This window comes from Lutjanus erythropterus, chromosome 17, assembly GCF_056507025.1.
Source record: "Lutjanus erythropterus isolate fLutEry1 chromosome 17, fLutEry1.hap2, whole genome shotgun sequence".
NCBI lineage: Eukaryota > Metazoa > Chordata > Actinopteri > Lutjaniformes > Lutjanidae > Lutjanus > Lutjanus erythropterus.
The window spans coordinates 2,424,398-2,439,082 of record NC_139333.1 but is presented as its reverse complement, the minus strand read 5'-3'; the positions used below and the strand labels follow the sequence as shown (position 1 = coordinate 2,439,082).

Genomic DNA, 14,685 nt, shown 5'->3' with positions numbered 1-14,685 from the left:
TTTCACTCCTTTTTGTGGTTTCCTTTTCCTCAGTTCTCCTCTTCTTTGACCTGACTTCACTTTTCTCTCCTCATTGTTTCCGTACACGCTGCCCTTATTGTTTCAACCCAAACTCACCCCTCTGCTTCTCCGAGTGTTTCAGCTGTCTGCAGGACTAATTCAATAATCCCTCAACCACACAGACACACACACACACGCACACACACACACACGCACACACACACACACACACACACACACACACACACACACACACACACACACACACACACACACACACACACACACACACACACAAGAGTCCTATTGCTGATTGACTGTCTTCATCTGCGTCAGAGCCAAACTCTTTTGTTGACAGACAATAATATCTATAATGAGGATCATTCTGGTTTATTGCAGCTCAGGCCTTATTTTCATAGTTTTGTCCATTCTTCCTGTCTGAGCTGCACAGTGAGTTTATCCCCAAAATGAACAATAGAAGGAAAATAATGTGCACTTCTGTCCACAAAAAGGAAATTATACCCCAAATTTAAACATATTTTTACTCCCCTGCAGTTTTCTTATCCCTCTTCCTTTAATCCTTACTGTCGCCCTCCATAGGCTACATTTAATTTTATATATTGATACTCTTGTTTTCTCCTTTCCCTTTCTCTTTTTTCCCTTCCTTTACTTCCTTCCTCTCACTCTGTCCTGGTGCTCAGACTCTGGTTTCTGCTCTCTGTTCAGTCACCACTGTCATTAGATTTAATCAAGTTATTTACATCAGGCTGCTGACCTGCTTCACCCCTCCTGCTGCTGCTGCAGCCGGCCTCTGTGTGTGTGTCTAAGTGTGTGTGTGTGTGTGTGTGTGTGTGTGTGTGTGTGTGTGTGTGCGTGTGCGTGTGCGTGCGCATCTTTCCCTGAATGCTGCTCTGTCTTATGATGGAGTAGAAAAGGAAAGAGGAGAGTCAAGCTGAGATCCAGATAATGTCTGGATGTGACTCCAGTTTGTTTGTGCTAGTGATGAATGAGTGACTATAAAATAGTTTTTACTTCTCCTCTGATAAGAAGAAGTAGGTGAATCTACAACAAAGAGAGGATGAATAAAATTATTTCTGGTATATTTTTAATTATAAAGTTGTGGTTTATAAAACATTTATCAGGCGGGTTGTATTTCTAATAATTTAAGAGTATGTGTGATAAAGACAGTCTCAAGCATGATGATGATCTTACTTTCATTACTGATTAATCTGCCAGTTATTTTCTTGATTAACCATTTAGTTTATAAAATATCAAAGAAATAGTGATAAATGCTCATCATAACTTTCCAGAACCCAAACTGATGTTATTAATTTTAGTTTTTTTTCTCAAAAAAGAATGCAAAATAACTACTCGCTCTTGCAAAAAATTGTGAAATCTGTGGCGTAAACAAATCATCACTTTTCATTTTTTCATTTATTTTTTTGCACCTTGCCCTAAAAAGATCAACCTAGCAGATTTTACAAAATAACAAAAAGTTCCTGTAATACTTTCCTTAAGAAGTTAGGAAGTCTGGTTTGGTTGTAGCTGTATTGTTTTCCAGTTGGGAACAAATTGTGATAATGTAAAGGGAAAAAAGGTGCAAAAATTTCCCTGAAATCAGGAGAAATAGAATCGTGATCCTGGGAGGAAACAGGGAAAGTGTAATGAAATCAGGAGTTGGCAAGTAGGGGGTAGACATCGACAGTGAGCTGCACCATCACATCTGCTGTGGTATAATGGGACTTTTGCAAAGCTCTGTAGAAAAGTTTCTGAAAACTGACCTAATTAGTCATAGTTAAAGTAATATGCAGTACACTGTGCAGGATTGTTTTTTTTTTTCACTTTTATTCAATTTCCTCTGTAACCAAATTCTAGTCTTATCTTGCAGTTGTCTTGTGAAGAGGGAGTGTCACATAAAGAGTGTTTCAGTTCTGAACAGAAATAAAGTTTTTAAAAAGTTCATCCAGTTTTTCATGCTGTAGGTGTTCATCTCTGGTCCAAACACAATGTCTGGAAACATGTAAAATGTTGTTTTTAATCCTCCTCTGATGTTCTCCTGTCTGTCAGGGCGTTGAGCCGGTGTGAGGAGATGATCCAGCGTTACAGCAGAGAGCTGAACTCAGACGGAGCCATGGTGGGGAAAGCAGTGGAGGACTGCATGAGAGCCATTATAGGAGTCCTCCTCAACCTGACACACGACAATGGTTAGCACACACACACACACACACACACACACACACACACACACACACACACACACACACACACACACACACACAAACAGGTTGAGTACACAGTGATTGTTCCAGCATAAACAAGTGTACTAGAGTGGAAAATCAAAGGTTGATTCATTTGAGTGGATTGTTGAATTATTACAAACAGCTGACCTGTGCTTGATTACAGTATGTTCTCATTTGTGCTACCCTGTGTGTTTGTGTGTGCAGAGTGGGGCAGTACGAAGACAGGAGAACAGCAGGATTTAATAGTGACGGCTCTGAACTGTGTTCTCAAAGTTCCTCAGTATCTTCCACAAGAGCAAAGGTTCGACATCCGGGTACTGGTGAGTGTCACATGCACGCATTTTTAGAGTGTTTCATCCAAAACTACTGGCTCCAGTTCTGGAGAAAATGTGATTGGAAAACTGGGCATGCTTGTCTTCATAAAAATAGATTGTAAGATTGTGATGTTAATTGTAACTTCAATTGTACAATCACTGATGCAGCAGCAGTAAAGTAAGCAGTAAGCAGTTAAAATACACATTTAAATGTGTATTTTGGATGTTTTCTGTCTAGGGGTTGTGAATCTCACTGAAATCAATATGTATCTCGATACATGTTCAACGATATGATGTATCTTAGAATTTTGTAAATAGCCAAAGATTAAGGACAATACGATTCAGCCCTGTCATGATACAATTGGAGAGGATGCAATGTGCAAATCTGTACATTTTGATTCAATTAAAGTGATATTTGTAGAGTGTTATTAGTTGCAAAAAGAAATCCTGATAGTTTTACTAAATCCAGTAAAGACAGAGAGGAGGACGAACGTTACAGCAGTTCATTGATGCCAGAAAATAAACCTATGCACGTCCTAATGTATCGATATGATAGTACTGCATCAATTTTTTTATGATTCATGCTCAAGTTTTTTTTTTACCAAGACAGGCCATCTGAACCGATGCACTCATATCTTACACTTTAAAGTCTGAGGCATCGAATGCATGAGTGAATCATAACACGCCTATTTCTGTTCCTTGATCGGAAAGAAGATGTGTTACAGAAGCAAAATGGATCAAAATCTTAAAATTGAACAGTACATGAAAGTTGTAGTGAGTGTGGAAATAACAATGACATACACAGTATATGGCCTCAAAGTTCCTGCTGGAATATAACGCCATCCTCTAGGTCAGGGTGCTCAGAGTGAAACAAACTATAAGAAGTTTATTAAACTTTATCCCAGTTAAAGTTAGAATGACAGATGGGAGGGGACAGATGTGTTAGATTAATACCTCTGACTGTGTGTGCGTGTGTGGTGTTCAGGGTCTGGGCCTGCTGATCAACCTGGTGGAGTACAGTGCCAGGAACAAGTACTGTCTGATGGAGATGGAGATGGAGGGAGGTCAGGGTCCCTGCAACTCCACCGTCTTGTCACACCCTCAGCACCAGGAGATCACCAGCACCGGCCCGCTGAGCGCCATCGCTGCTCTTGTACAGGTATGTGCCAGCTCAACGTGTGTGTGTGTGTGTGTGTGTGTGTGTGTGTGTGTGTGTGTGTGTGTGTGTGTGTGTGTGTGTCTCCTGTGTTTTAGACTACATGAGTTAAATTAATTTATGCAGCAGGTGCTGTATTAGTAATATTTCAAACTGATCACATTTACATTTACTCTAATTAATAGTTGTATTATCCACAGTGCTCACGATTCGTCTCATCTGTATTTTATTCTGTTCTGCTGTGGCAGCCCAGTTTCCCATGAGCACCATTAAAGCTTTATTTAAATTGAATCATCCCATATAATCAGATTTGGCTGAGGCTCTTATCCAGACTGACTTTCACTGAGGTCAACAGTAGAATCAGCAACAGCAGCCCGACGACACAGAACAGAGTAACAAAAACTAAGACACAAGAAGAAAAAAATAGTCTGAAAAGGATGGATACGGCAGGATGAGACTTCTTCAGAAGAAACTGGGAGTAGAGAGAGATGGATGACTTGTTCTCATGTCAGGCTGCATTTAGAACAAATTAGACACAACAGGTTTTTTTTTTAGATGACATTTTAATTTAATTTAAATTTCAGTCCTGGTTGATTTGGCAACCCCCGTAGTTACTGTTGGCAACAACAAATGCAGTTTTATATTTCTATTCTGGGGTCAGCAAAACAAACTTGTCATTTTAATAAAGAAGCCAGGCAATAATTTGCCCTTTTCCATCATTCTGTGAGAAACCATGGTTTAATTTTACGCTGCAGAAGTCTGTGAACAGCAGCACACAGTGAAGTGAGTTTATGTGGCTGAGAACATGGAGCAGCTCTTCATCTAACAGCTCACTAGTTGACACATTTTTGATAAATGATAGTGATAACTGCTCAGCTCTCATTGCATTTCCTGTGACTATTTCATAAAAAAGTCAACATGTGTTAAGCAAGTTAATTGCTTTTTATTTGAAGCTGCAGCAGCAGGAACTATTTGATTTACATTTGCATCAATCTCAGAACCCACTGGGTGGAGTAAAAGTAAAAAGTTGTCAGAAAAATAAATACCTATGTAAAATTGAGATACCTGAAAACTTTAACTAAGTATAGTAATGAAGTATTTGTACTTTTTTTTGTTACTTCCCACTTCTGCAATCATGTTACCTCATTCAGTGATAAATTAAATAAAAATAAAATGTAATTCAAATATTCAAAATTGCCACTTTAAGATTAAGTCAACATAATCAACATTACTTCATATTTGTCCATTCAGACTTCATTTCATTTATTAAAAGAGTAGAGGTGAAGTTATTTTTGTAGAACCATTCAAGTTTTTCAAGTAGAATAAAATGAAACAAACTATAAATAGATAAAAATAACAGACAAGGACTACGTACCCAGCTGTTACCAGTGAAGAGGTTTTTCTTCAGCCTGCTATTCATTTCTGCAGTTGTTACCGTAGAAAATTCAAGCTGTTCTATGTAGGATTTTACAATCTTTGATTCTGGCTTGAATTTTGATGTTGGATTTTGGATTTTGGTTGTGTCAGAAGAATAATAAAATAAGAATAAAAATCTACCTAGGCAGGCGACATGTACGTTGAACTGGGGGATGCCGAGAATAGAACCTGCACATTTTCCACTGGGACGATCTCCAAACAAATCTTTTGCTCATTAGAATGTGAAAGATGCTCTAATCACAAAAGAATTCTTCACATACAGGCTTTATGCTTTTTTGGAACTTGTCGCAGCTACATGCTAACCTGCTACGCTGACTGTACCACAAGGGTTTTAGTGAACTGTCCTGTTCTTCGTCCTCAGCTGTTCCTCCAGCGGGAGCGGGCTGCCGTCTTGGCTGAGGCGCAGACAGATGACCTCATCAAGGAAGCACCGAAGCCCGCGCTGGACCAGAGCGGGGAGTGGCAGGAGACGGGCGGGGAGATCCAGTGGGTTGCCAACGATAACAACAATGACTCTGACAGACAGAATGACAGCAAGAAGAAGCAGAAGGACGAGGAGGACGAGGAGCTGGACCTCAACAAAGGTACAAACGCTTGTTTGTTTGTTTTTTAGACGTGGTGTGAAGAAGTGTGTAGATCTGACAAATGAAACATAACGCAAATGTTTCTTCTTCCTCCTCATCGTCTTCCTCCTCAGCTCTGCAGCACGCAGGGAAGCACATGGAGGACAGCATCGTGGCCTCCTACACAGCACTGCTGCTGGGCTGCCTGTGTCAAGGGAGCCCGGTGAGTTAGACACACACACACACACACACACACACACACTTTTAACACGTTTAGGTCACAAACCCACTCGTATTGTGCACCTGTTTCTTGCTGTAAAACAAAATGTGACGTGTTCTTGCATAGCATCGGTCAAACGTCAACTATTAGCAGTGCATTAGTGAGCTAGTTAGCCTTGTATATCAAGTTTTGACACTCCACTTTTCATTGTTTAAATTCTTCTTCTGTCCTGTTTTACTTGTAAATTCATCATGCTACAGAAACTAAATACTCTAGAAATGCCATTTCATCTGAACTTCAAATTTCTCTTTTCCCAGCTGTATGTAAACACACCATTGATTCTTGCCAGCATCAGCAGCTTTGTCAAAGAGCTGTCACACTTTCACACACATATTTATACACAAACACAACTGGACACATGCACATGCATTACATACATATTTATAGATATTTGCATGCATGCACATATAAAACCTGAGATATATAAAGTATTTCTTTATTTAGTATTTGTTATAATTTTTTGACTCTTTGTCTCTCCACCAGTTGAATGTGACTACTGTGAGGGAGAACCTGCCAAAAGGAGATTTCTCCATCATGACAGAAATGCTGAAAAAGTTCCTCAACTTCATGAACCTCACTGTGAGTCACTGCTGTTATAATACTTTAGAAAACATGTACATAAGCTGTTAAAAGTCTAATTTATATCTTCAGGCCATCAGTGAACCAGTCCCAACACTTCTACCATAACATCTGTTTTATAGATACAACAGTTTGTAGCTTTGTAGCTCCAGCTTCTCATCAGAAGGAACACTGAAAGTACTTTTTTTTAAATGACACTTTTGATCTCTTGTTGCAGTTTATTTCACAATGCAAATTAATTTAGTCCTGTTAATGTTTTGGTGCAGTTTTAGGAAGATTAAATTTCCACAGACTGAGTTTGTTGCAAACTTTCTTAAACACCTCAGACTATTACCACTTCAATAACTGATACAAACATCCTTAAAATGAGAAAACAAATGTTTTTTTAAACTGTTTTACCTTCAGTGTTTATTTTTGCTGCAAGTAAGTTGCTGATACATGTAAACACCTCAGTCAGTTAATTTTTATTATTAAACAGTGAGATGATTAGTGAATATTACAAACTCATCTTAAACACAGACGAGTGTGTGTGTAAGAATAAGCTTGTATGCACACTGTAAAAATGGAAAAAGTTGAGAAAACACAAAATTACAAGGCAGTGGACTGCAATAGGTTTTTGAGTGTTGAGCTCAACTCAGATTCTTAAGTTTTCAAAAAGCTTGGAATTTTAGAAACTCAAAATATATATAAACATTTATAAAGTAAATGTCAATTTTAGTATTTTCAGTCAAAACTATTTAATGTTTCAGGCACTAAAAAAAGATAAATCAGGTTCAAAGCTCACTTTTTTTTAGTTTATTTCATAACTCAGAAATCTATGGCAGTGCATTGCCTTGAAATTTTAAGTCGTGTCAGGTATTTTTTTTTACAGTGCAGATGTTTTGTGTGTGTGTGTGTGTGTGTGTGTGTGTGTGTGTGTGTGTGTGTGTGTGTGTGTGTGTGTGTGTGTGTGTGCGTGTGCAGTAACTGACCTCTACTCTCTCTCTGCAGTGTGACGTCGGCACCACAGGACAGAAGTCCATCTCCCGGATCATTGACTATTTGGAGCACTGCTAGAGAGAAGCCTGTCTCTCACTCACTCACTCACTCACTCACACACTCACACACACACACACACACACACACACGCGCACACCACATGTCCTTCATCTTTGTCAGCTTCCTTCATCATCATTAAACACACACAACAAATACACATCTACATCCTCCTCCTCTCGTGTTATGACCAGACGTCCTCTAGTTAAAGGAGCTGTCCGCTGTTTATTTTCATGGTTTCAGCAGAAGAAACTCTAACTTTTGTCCCCTAAATTTTCTCTATTTATAAAAGTTGCTCAGAATTATACTTTTCCCTTTTTTTTCCTTACGGTATACTTCCTTTCAAAGTTTCCTCACACTTCAGCTCTCCTCTCACCTGCTCACCCTCTCTCATGAAAGCACCCCCACCCCTTCGATCGATCGCTGACAGATTGGAGTGGAGCTGCCATTTTCTTCAGCCTGTCATCAAAGCCTTGCACCCCTCAGCTCTGCCTCTGGAGCTGATAATCGCCAAAACAACCCAAGTTGTTAGAAAGGAAAAAAAAACAACTACTGACCAAAATAATTGCTTCACACGCTGTGTTCTTTTCTTCTTCTTGTCTTCTTTTTGCTGCTTTGACCTCTTGACTCTGTCGGAAGGAGGCCGTTTTTAAGGCAGATAAATAAAGTATTGATCTTTTCTGGCCCAAGGGCACAGAAATGACAGGAGTTCAGACCCTGAATTGCAGGTTTTTGTGACGTTAAAGTGGTATTTTAAGGCGGGACTGCCTATGAATGCACTTTTGCATTTTTTTTTTTTTTTTTTTGCGTTTTTCATTTATATATAACCAGAAACTTTCTCTCTTTGGAAGTAAGAGCCTTTCTCCCCCTTTAACCTCCACAGCAAACCAGCTGATTTTAAATTGGTTGTTCTTCTCATTCCGTTACTGAAACAGGTGCTTCTCCCAGCATGCCAAGCACACTCCAGTCAGTCAGCGCCCGACAACACACCTGAGACCAAAACAGAACGATCCTCGAGGTTGTTTAAACTCTGTGGAGACTTTGAAATGCTGCCCACACCCCCAAAAAACTAGAAACTTTTTCCTTTCAAGCAATCGATGGACATCAAAGCTTTGTGTCTCGGCGGGACCTGAGCCCTCCGGACCAGAACCTGTCCTCCTCCAGGTCCTTTCAATTTACCGCCCACATGTGCTCGCCACTCGGAGAAGAGCCTTCAATTACAGCACAAAGGCAGCCAAGGCGCCCCTGTCCGAGAGGTGAAGACGAGCCGCTTTGCTTTTGTTTGAAGTGAACCACCAGCAGAGAGGCGTTCAAAGATCAAGCTAGTACTTTTTTTTTTCTCCACCTGTCCAGTTGTTTTTAGACAGAAAGTCTTCAGCCGTAGCTGCCAAAGCCCGGAGTCCACAACTTGGAGTTACACTTTTTAGAAATACCCTCCTCTGATCCAACTGACACAGTCAGATTTAATCTGTCCAACTCACTACATGGAGGAGTTATATTTTACATTTCCCTTAGCCTGTGTTGTTGTCATTCCCAGAGGTGTTGAAACATTTTAAGAAATAGGTAAAAATTCAGCTGTTGCCCTTGTGGTGGATGTTTTTTCCTGCATGATGATCATTTAGCAGACCAAAATGGCAATTCAAAGAGAAATTCAAAGCCTTTCCTTTTCTTGATCAGTGTGAGTGATCAAAAAAATACTTCCAGGCTGCCACATTGAGAAAACAGTAAGTTATGCGTTATTATAACTAGATAAAAAGACAAAGTAAAAGCTGGTTTTCATTAAAAGTTAGCTTTTTTTTATAAAGAGGGACTTATAGAAATAGTTTGGGTTATTTGAAGTGAGCTTTTTCTGATGGGAAACCACCGTTATAGAAGCCAAATATCACTCTTTCCAAAGCAACCAAACTCCATTGGCAAAATAAGTCATTTTACCTCGCAGAACAGAAGAGTTATTGGTCTGCCACTGCCTCGATTGGTTAGTTTGTCTGTGTTATTGTGTGACTCTGGTGAATCCAAACTAACCTTTTAAAACACAGAGGTGACACAATAACATAATTAAAGTAACTGATTGATGCAGCAGTAGAGCAGCAGCTCCTGTGTTCTGTGAGGTAAAATGACTGATTTTGTCAATGGATTTTGGTTGTGGCGATAACGTGATATGATGAGTGGTTTAACTTAAGTCTCTTATGGGAAAAGTCTGTCTGATAGCAAGGTTCAGTGGTGAAAATGTTCTGAATGCAGCGTACACTTAAAAGGATAGTGATTTTTATGATGATCTTTAGGAGTCTAAAATACATGCTGCTGCTGACCCTGTCCACCACAGTACATTCCACAGCCTCCTACACCAGTACTCCTGCTACTGAGTAAATACCTCATAAAACCATACTTAGAAAAAATCCAAATCATCTTTTTTAAAGTTTTCCATAAGGCATAGCGCCTTTTATTAGATACCGTCACTTCTTAACCCCACACCTCATGACCTCAGACCGGAGCGTATTTGCTGGCTCAGTACTACTCAGCATGAGTGCCCCTTTAATGGTGCATAACTCATTACTAAAGTGTTAATGAATGGTTTATTAACCGTTAATGAAGCCAGTAGTTACAGAAAAGCTGCTCGTTAGAAAGTCACACCGTCTTGTCTTTGTTCCATCTCATTTGAAAAACTTTCAAAATAATCCGTGGCACTTACATTTACAATGATTCACTTTTCAGACTGAGAACAAAATGGCATTTTCGAAAATAGAAAGTGATGATCCAGCTTGGACGCCATGTTACTTTTTTTCAATCAGTTGACACCTTTGTCTGAGCAAAATCAATATTAATCAATAATAAGATTTATTTAAAGTGATTCATTTGTCCCTTCAACTTCTCCAAAGTGTTTTGCCCTGGAGCTGAAAAAACAAGTGTATGTGTCTGTCTTCCCTCACAAAGCCTGTAGTTATTTAGATTGTTTTGTCTTTTATAATCCGGGCTGGGACAGAAATGTTTGATTTGGTGTTTAAATTTAAGATATAATTGTATTTTTTTTCCAGTACAGAGAAGTTATCTTGACTTTCATCAGTTGCAAAAGTTTGTTTCATCAAGCATGTTCATCCTGTTCATCTGCATTTGTCTGTTCCTCTGATCATTGCTACACACACACGCGCACACACACACACACACACACACACACACACACACACACACACACACACACACACACACACACACACAGTTTAACCCTCACACTCCTTTTTGTTTTCAAGTTTACAAGAGCTTTATTCACAGACGTCTGGAAGAATGAATGGAAGAGCTTTTTGTACATAGTTCTTGTACATAGATTTGATTTTCCTCGTGTAGGAGGAGAGGTTGATGGGTAATGGTGGGGGTGGGATTGTGGGTGGGATGGGGATGGAGGGTGGGGTGAATTTAAATTTAGACCGGTAGACTCTACTTTTCTGAATCTGACTCTATTTTTCATTTTCTAAAGCCTTTTTCTCCCAGTCGTGTTGTTGTTTTGGACAGACAGACAGAGAGCTTCTTAACAAGCCAACTGCAGGAAAACTTGATCTTTGTACCAATTTGCAGACTGATGTCTTTGGTTACCTGTACATAATTTTAAAATAATAAAAATTGCTACTTTCAGTACATCCTGCTCTGTCTGTCTTTTCTCTCTGTATTCTCATAATTGATGATAATTTCTAAAAGAACAATCAGCCCCAGAGATAAAACTTTGTTTTTTGGAATTTTTGTTTTAAAATGTTTTCTCTTTCAGATTATTGGAAAACATTTTCTGCAGACAAACTTAACAATAAAATACGTAGTGGAAAAATTATGTTGCAAAATAATTTAATATCAGAAATGTATTATCTTTGTACCATGGGCAGGACAGAAAATATCAGTTTTTACTCAACTAACAGTTTTAGAGAGAATGAAAAATTGCATTACAGAGTGAAAAATCTTGACACTTAATGTCTTTTCTGCAGGACAATAGGAAACAAATAATTACAGTGTTGTAGCAAAATAAATTCTCATTTTAAAAATGATTCAGTCTTTAAATGTCACTTGGTCCCGTTCGGTCTCTCCCACATGTCCTCATCATAACTCCTGTGCTCCTCCTCCGTGCGCGCTGGGCCTCCGCTGCTCTCCCCGGTGTGAAAGTCCCTGACTGGCCCCGACGGCTCCCCTGCCAGCAGTGTGGTCCCCTGTGAGGACGGAGCGGCCGCCGGGGCCCGCGGCACTCGGTTCGGTACCGACGTTCCGCAGGCGCCCTCCTGGAGCAGCTCGCTGAGGGTGGCGATGTAGATCTGCGCCATTTGGAGCGTCTCGGACTTGGAGAGCTTCTTGTCGCTCTCCAGGTTGGGGATGACGCTCCGTAGCCGGTCGAAGGCGACATTGAGCCCCAGCATCCTCCTCCTCTCCCGGGCGTTGGCAGCAAGGCGTCGCCGTCTCTGCGCACGCTCCAGAGCGCACTTGTCCGGCTGAAGGTAGTGCAGCGCGCCGCCGGCGGGACCCAGCCGAAGCTCCACGATGGCGCACGGAGGGTCTCGGTGGTCGCAGCCGCGTCTGGTGCGCTCTGTGCCCGTCCGCTCCTGCGAGGCGCGACTCCGCTGCAGCAGAGCGTGGAGGTCGGCGTGGAGAGCCACCGGGGCCGCGGGGCCCACTCCTCCCTCCGGGTCCACGGAGATGAAAGGCGCAAAGAGACTTTTACTCGGCGGCATCGTTTCTCTTCTTCACTTCTTTTAAAAGGCCAAAAACTCGAACAGTGACACCAGTTCGACACAGTGACACCAGTTCAACTTTCTCCACTTTGATGGGTGAATTTATGGAGGTGGGAGCCGCGGGGACGCGCAGTGCGTGTTCCGGGGGCGTGGAGAGGGTCGTGTGCTGCCTAATGAACAGAGCCAAAGTCCGCTGCAGGAGGTCTATTAACCAAGTTCATCAAAAGAGGATTAGAAGCGTCTCAGTGCGCCACTGTGGGCCGATACATGGAGGCGACCAAGCAGAAGAGCAGGACGGCCGAGGAGGGAAGGAAGGAAGGAAGGAAGGAAGGAGAGATGAGAGGAAGGATGACAGAGGTGGTGGGATGGTAAAATTAAAGGAGAGTAAATTATAACTTTCACCCACTTTAACTAAAGAAACCAAACACAGTTTGACTGAAAAAATAACAAGCTCATTTGCATCTAAGTGAGATTTGTAGCCTTTAAGTTGTTTCAGGTGTTAAAAAGTCAAAGAAATAATTAAACACGCTGAAGAACTGCATAAACTACAAAAACCAGTCACGGCTAATATTAGAAAATAATTTTTACCCTGCATATTAATGTGCTAAACATGATAATTCAGCCCAGCGAGATACAAGACGAACCTCCCAGAGTCTGTTCCAATTAAACTAAATAAAAGGAAACACAGAGGAACATGTGGAAAAAAAACATGTCATAATTCCATGAATGAATAATACATTTCAAAACTCCACCTGTTAAAAGTTAAGTTCATCAGAGGCTCGTTGTGCACAACAGTTATTTTATTCTATTTTTATGGAGGATTGAATATTTGGGGAATTGGATTAGTTAAAATTAAATTGGCTTTATACTGTTTTTTTTAAATCTTACATGGTAGTACTGTAGAATAATTAGATTTTAGAAATCACTATTAAAAATAAATAAAATAACTTTTCTTTCTTTCTTTCTTTCTTTCTTTTTTTTTTTTTTAACTTTTTTATTTCCAACTTTCTGACCTCCAGATCTGTGCAGCTGCCTGAAGGGGGTTTAAATTTAAAATTTAAAACATACTCATGGTGATTCCAGTATCATTGGACTAATATATGTACATCTAACAAACTAATTAATAAATGAATTCTTCATCATTTCTTTCTACCACAGGATTTTATTTCCTGCAGCATGGAGGAAGCCTTGTTTGGAAGATGGGCATACATGGGAAAAGAGGAAGAGGGTTTTTTTTATTTGCATTTTTATGAATAAAACCTTATTCTCAGCATTCTGGCTTCATTCGTGCAACAAAAAAATCTTTCTTGTTTATTTGTTCTCATGTCTGGCACTAATACTAATACAACTTTAACTTTTTTTGAAATATTACGACTTTAATCTCAACATTTTAATTTGATTCCCAAAAATACAGAGTAAAAAACTTTCTCCTCTGATTTCTTTTTTTCTTATGCCTGGCATTAATACTGAGTTCAACTTTGTCCTCAACATTTTGACTTTATTTGTGACATTTCAACTTTCTTTTCCAAAATGCAAAATTAATAAAAATCTTCCTCCTCCTCTTTTCCTTGGCCCAAATTCTCTCTCGACACTTTTCTCCTCTGATTTATTTTTCTTATTCTTTTTTGCAACTTTATTCTCAAAATTTCAAATTTATTGCAACAATTTGTCTGTATTCACAAAATACATTGCAGCTTTATTCTTGACTTCTTAACTCACAACACTTTTTTGCAACATTTCAACTTCCTTCGTATCATTTCGACATCATTAAACTTTGTTCTCAACATTTTGACTTTATTTATTTTTTCTTCTGCCTGGTACAACTTCATTGGCAACATTTCCACTTCCTTGACATTTCGACGTTTTTTGCAACATTTGGGCTTTATTTACAATGTTATGACTTCATTCTCGACATTTTGGCTTTATTGTTGACATTAATTGAATCAAAAGAATATGCCTGGTCAAAATATTCTTCTATAGTTCTGAGACTTTCATGTTGGAGAAGAAAAGTTTACAGAATTTAACAGAATAGACAAAATGTGGAAAATGAAAACTAATAAAATTGGAGATTGTTATGGTTGTTTTTTGGTCATAATATTTCTGAGGATGGGGTTGGGGTGTGTTTGGGGGGATTTATGACTTTCTGAAATCCTGACTACCGCCCTGCTGTTCTTATAAATTCATTGGTCTCTTCATTCATGATCCTGCTGTGTTGGATCTCTGAGCTTTTCTCAAATCTAAAGCCTCATAAATACAGTTACATTTTTGTGCCGCTGTGGATGTGTCTTCGACAGTATTTCCTCTGTGTCCTCTACAGGTTGTAGCGTTGTTGTGATATTTGTCTCATACATTAAAGCTCATCTTGTTTTTTAAGGTTAATT

The 14,685-nt window shown here is 39.6% G+C and overlaps 2 protein-coding genes across 3 annotated transcripts in view; one reads left to right on the top strand and one right to left on the bottom strand.

Annotated features, from left to right (window-relative positions):
- waplb (WAPL cohesin release factor b) overlaps positions 1-8,326 on the top strand; it is a 38,138-nt gene extending 29,812 nt beyond the window's left edge. Inside the window, exons 14-20 of the mRNA XM_084740323.1 lie at positions 2,068-2,204; positions 2,445-2,560; positions 3,540-3,713; positions 5,509-5,731; positions 5,845-5,933; positions 6,474-6,569; positions 7,560-8,326. Of these exons, the coding sequence (XP_084596449.1) occupies positions 2,068-2,204; positions 2,445-2,560; positions 3,540-3,713; positions 5,509-5,731; positions 5,845-5,933; positions 6,474-6,569; positions 7,560-7,625 (901 nt within the window). The 3' untranslated portion in view covers positions 7,626-8,326. The remainder of the gene's footprint in view (positions 1-2,067; positions 2,205-2,444; positions 2,561-3,539; positions 3,714-5,508; positions 5,732-5,844; positions 5,934-6,473; positions 6,570-7,559) is intronic.
- A 2,264-nt stretch (positions 8,327-10,590) lies between these two features.
- On the bottom strand, positions 10,591-12,358 carry atoh1c (atonal bHLH transcription factor 1c). Of its 2 annotated transcripts, XR_014772160.1 has the most exons (2): positions 10,789-12,358; positions 10,591-10,734 (listed from the first exon to the last, which is right to left on the bottom strand). XR_014772160.1 is itself a non-coding variant. In XM_084740322.1 (1 exon), exon 1 carries the CDS (start codon positions 12,302-12,304, stop codon positions 11,645-11,647), a length of 660 nt encoding a protein of 219 aa, XP_084596448.1. In that variant the 5' UTR covers positions 12,305-12,358; the 3' UTR covers positions 10,736-11,644. The 2 variants fall into 2 exon arrangements, 1 of the variants encoding a protein (XP_084596448.1); XM_084740322.1 differs by lacking the exon at positions 10,591-10,734 and having other exon boundaries at positions 10,736-12,358.
- Positions 12,359-14,685: the final 2,327 nt, after the last annotated feature.

Coding starts and splice junctions, on each gene's coding strand:
- atoh1c (XM_084740322.1), bottom strand. CDS start 12,304: ATGCCGCCGAGTAAAAGTCTCTTTGCGCCTTTCATCTCCGTGGACCCG.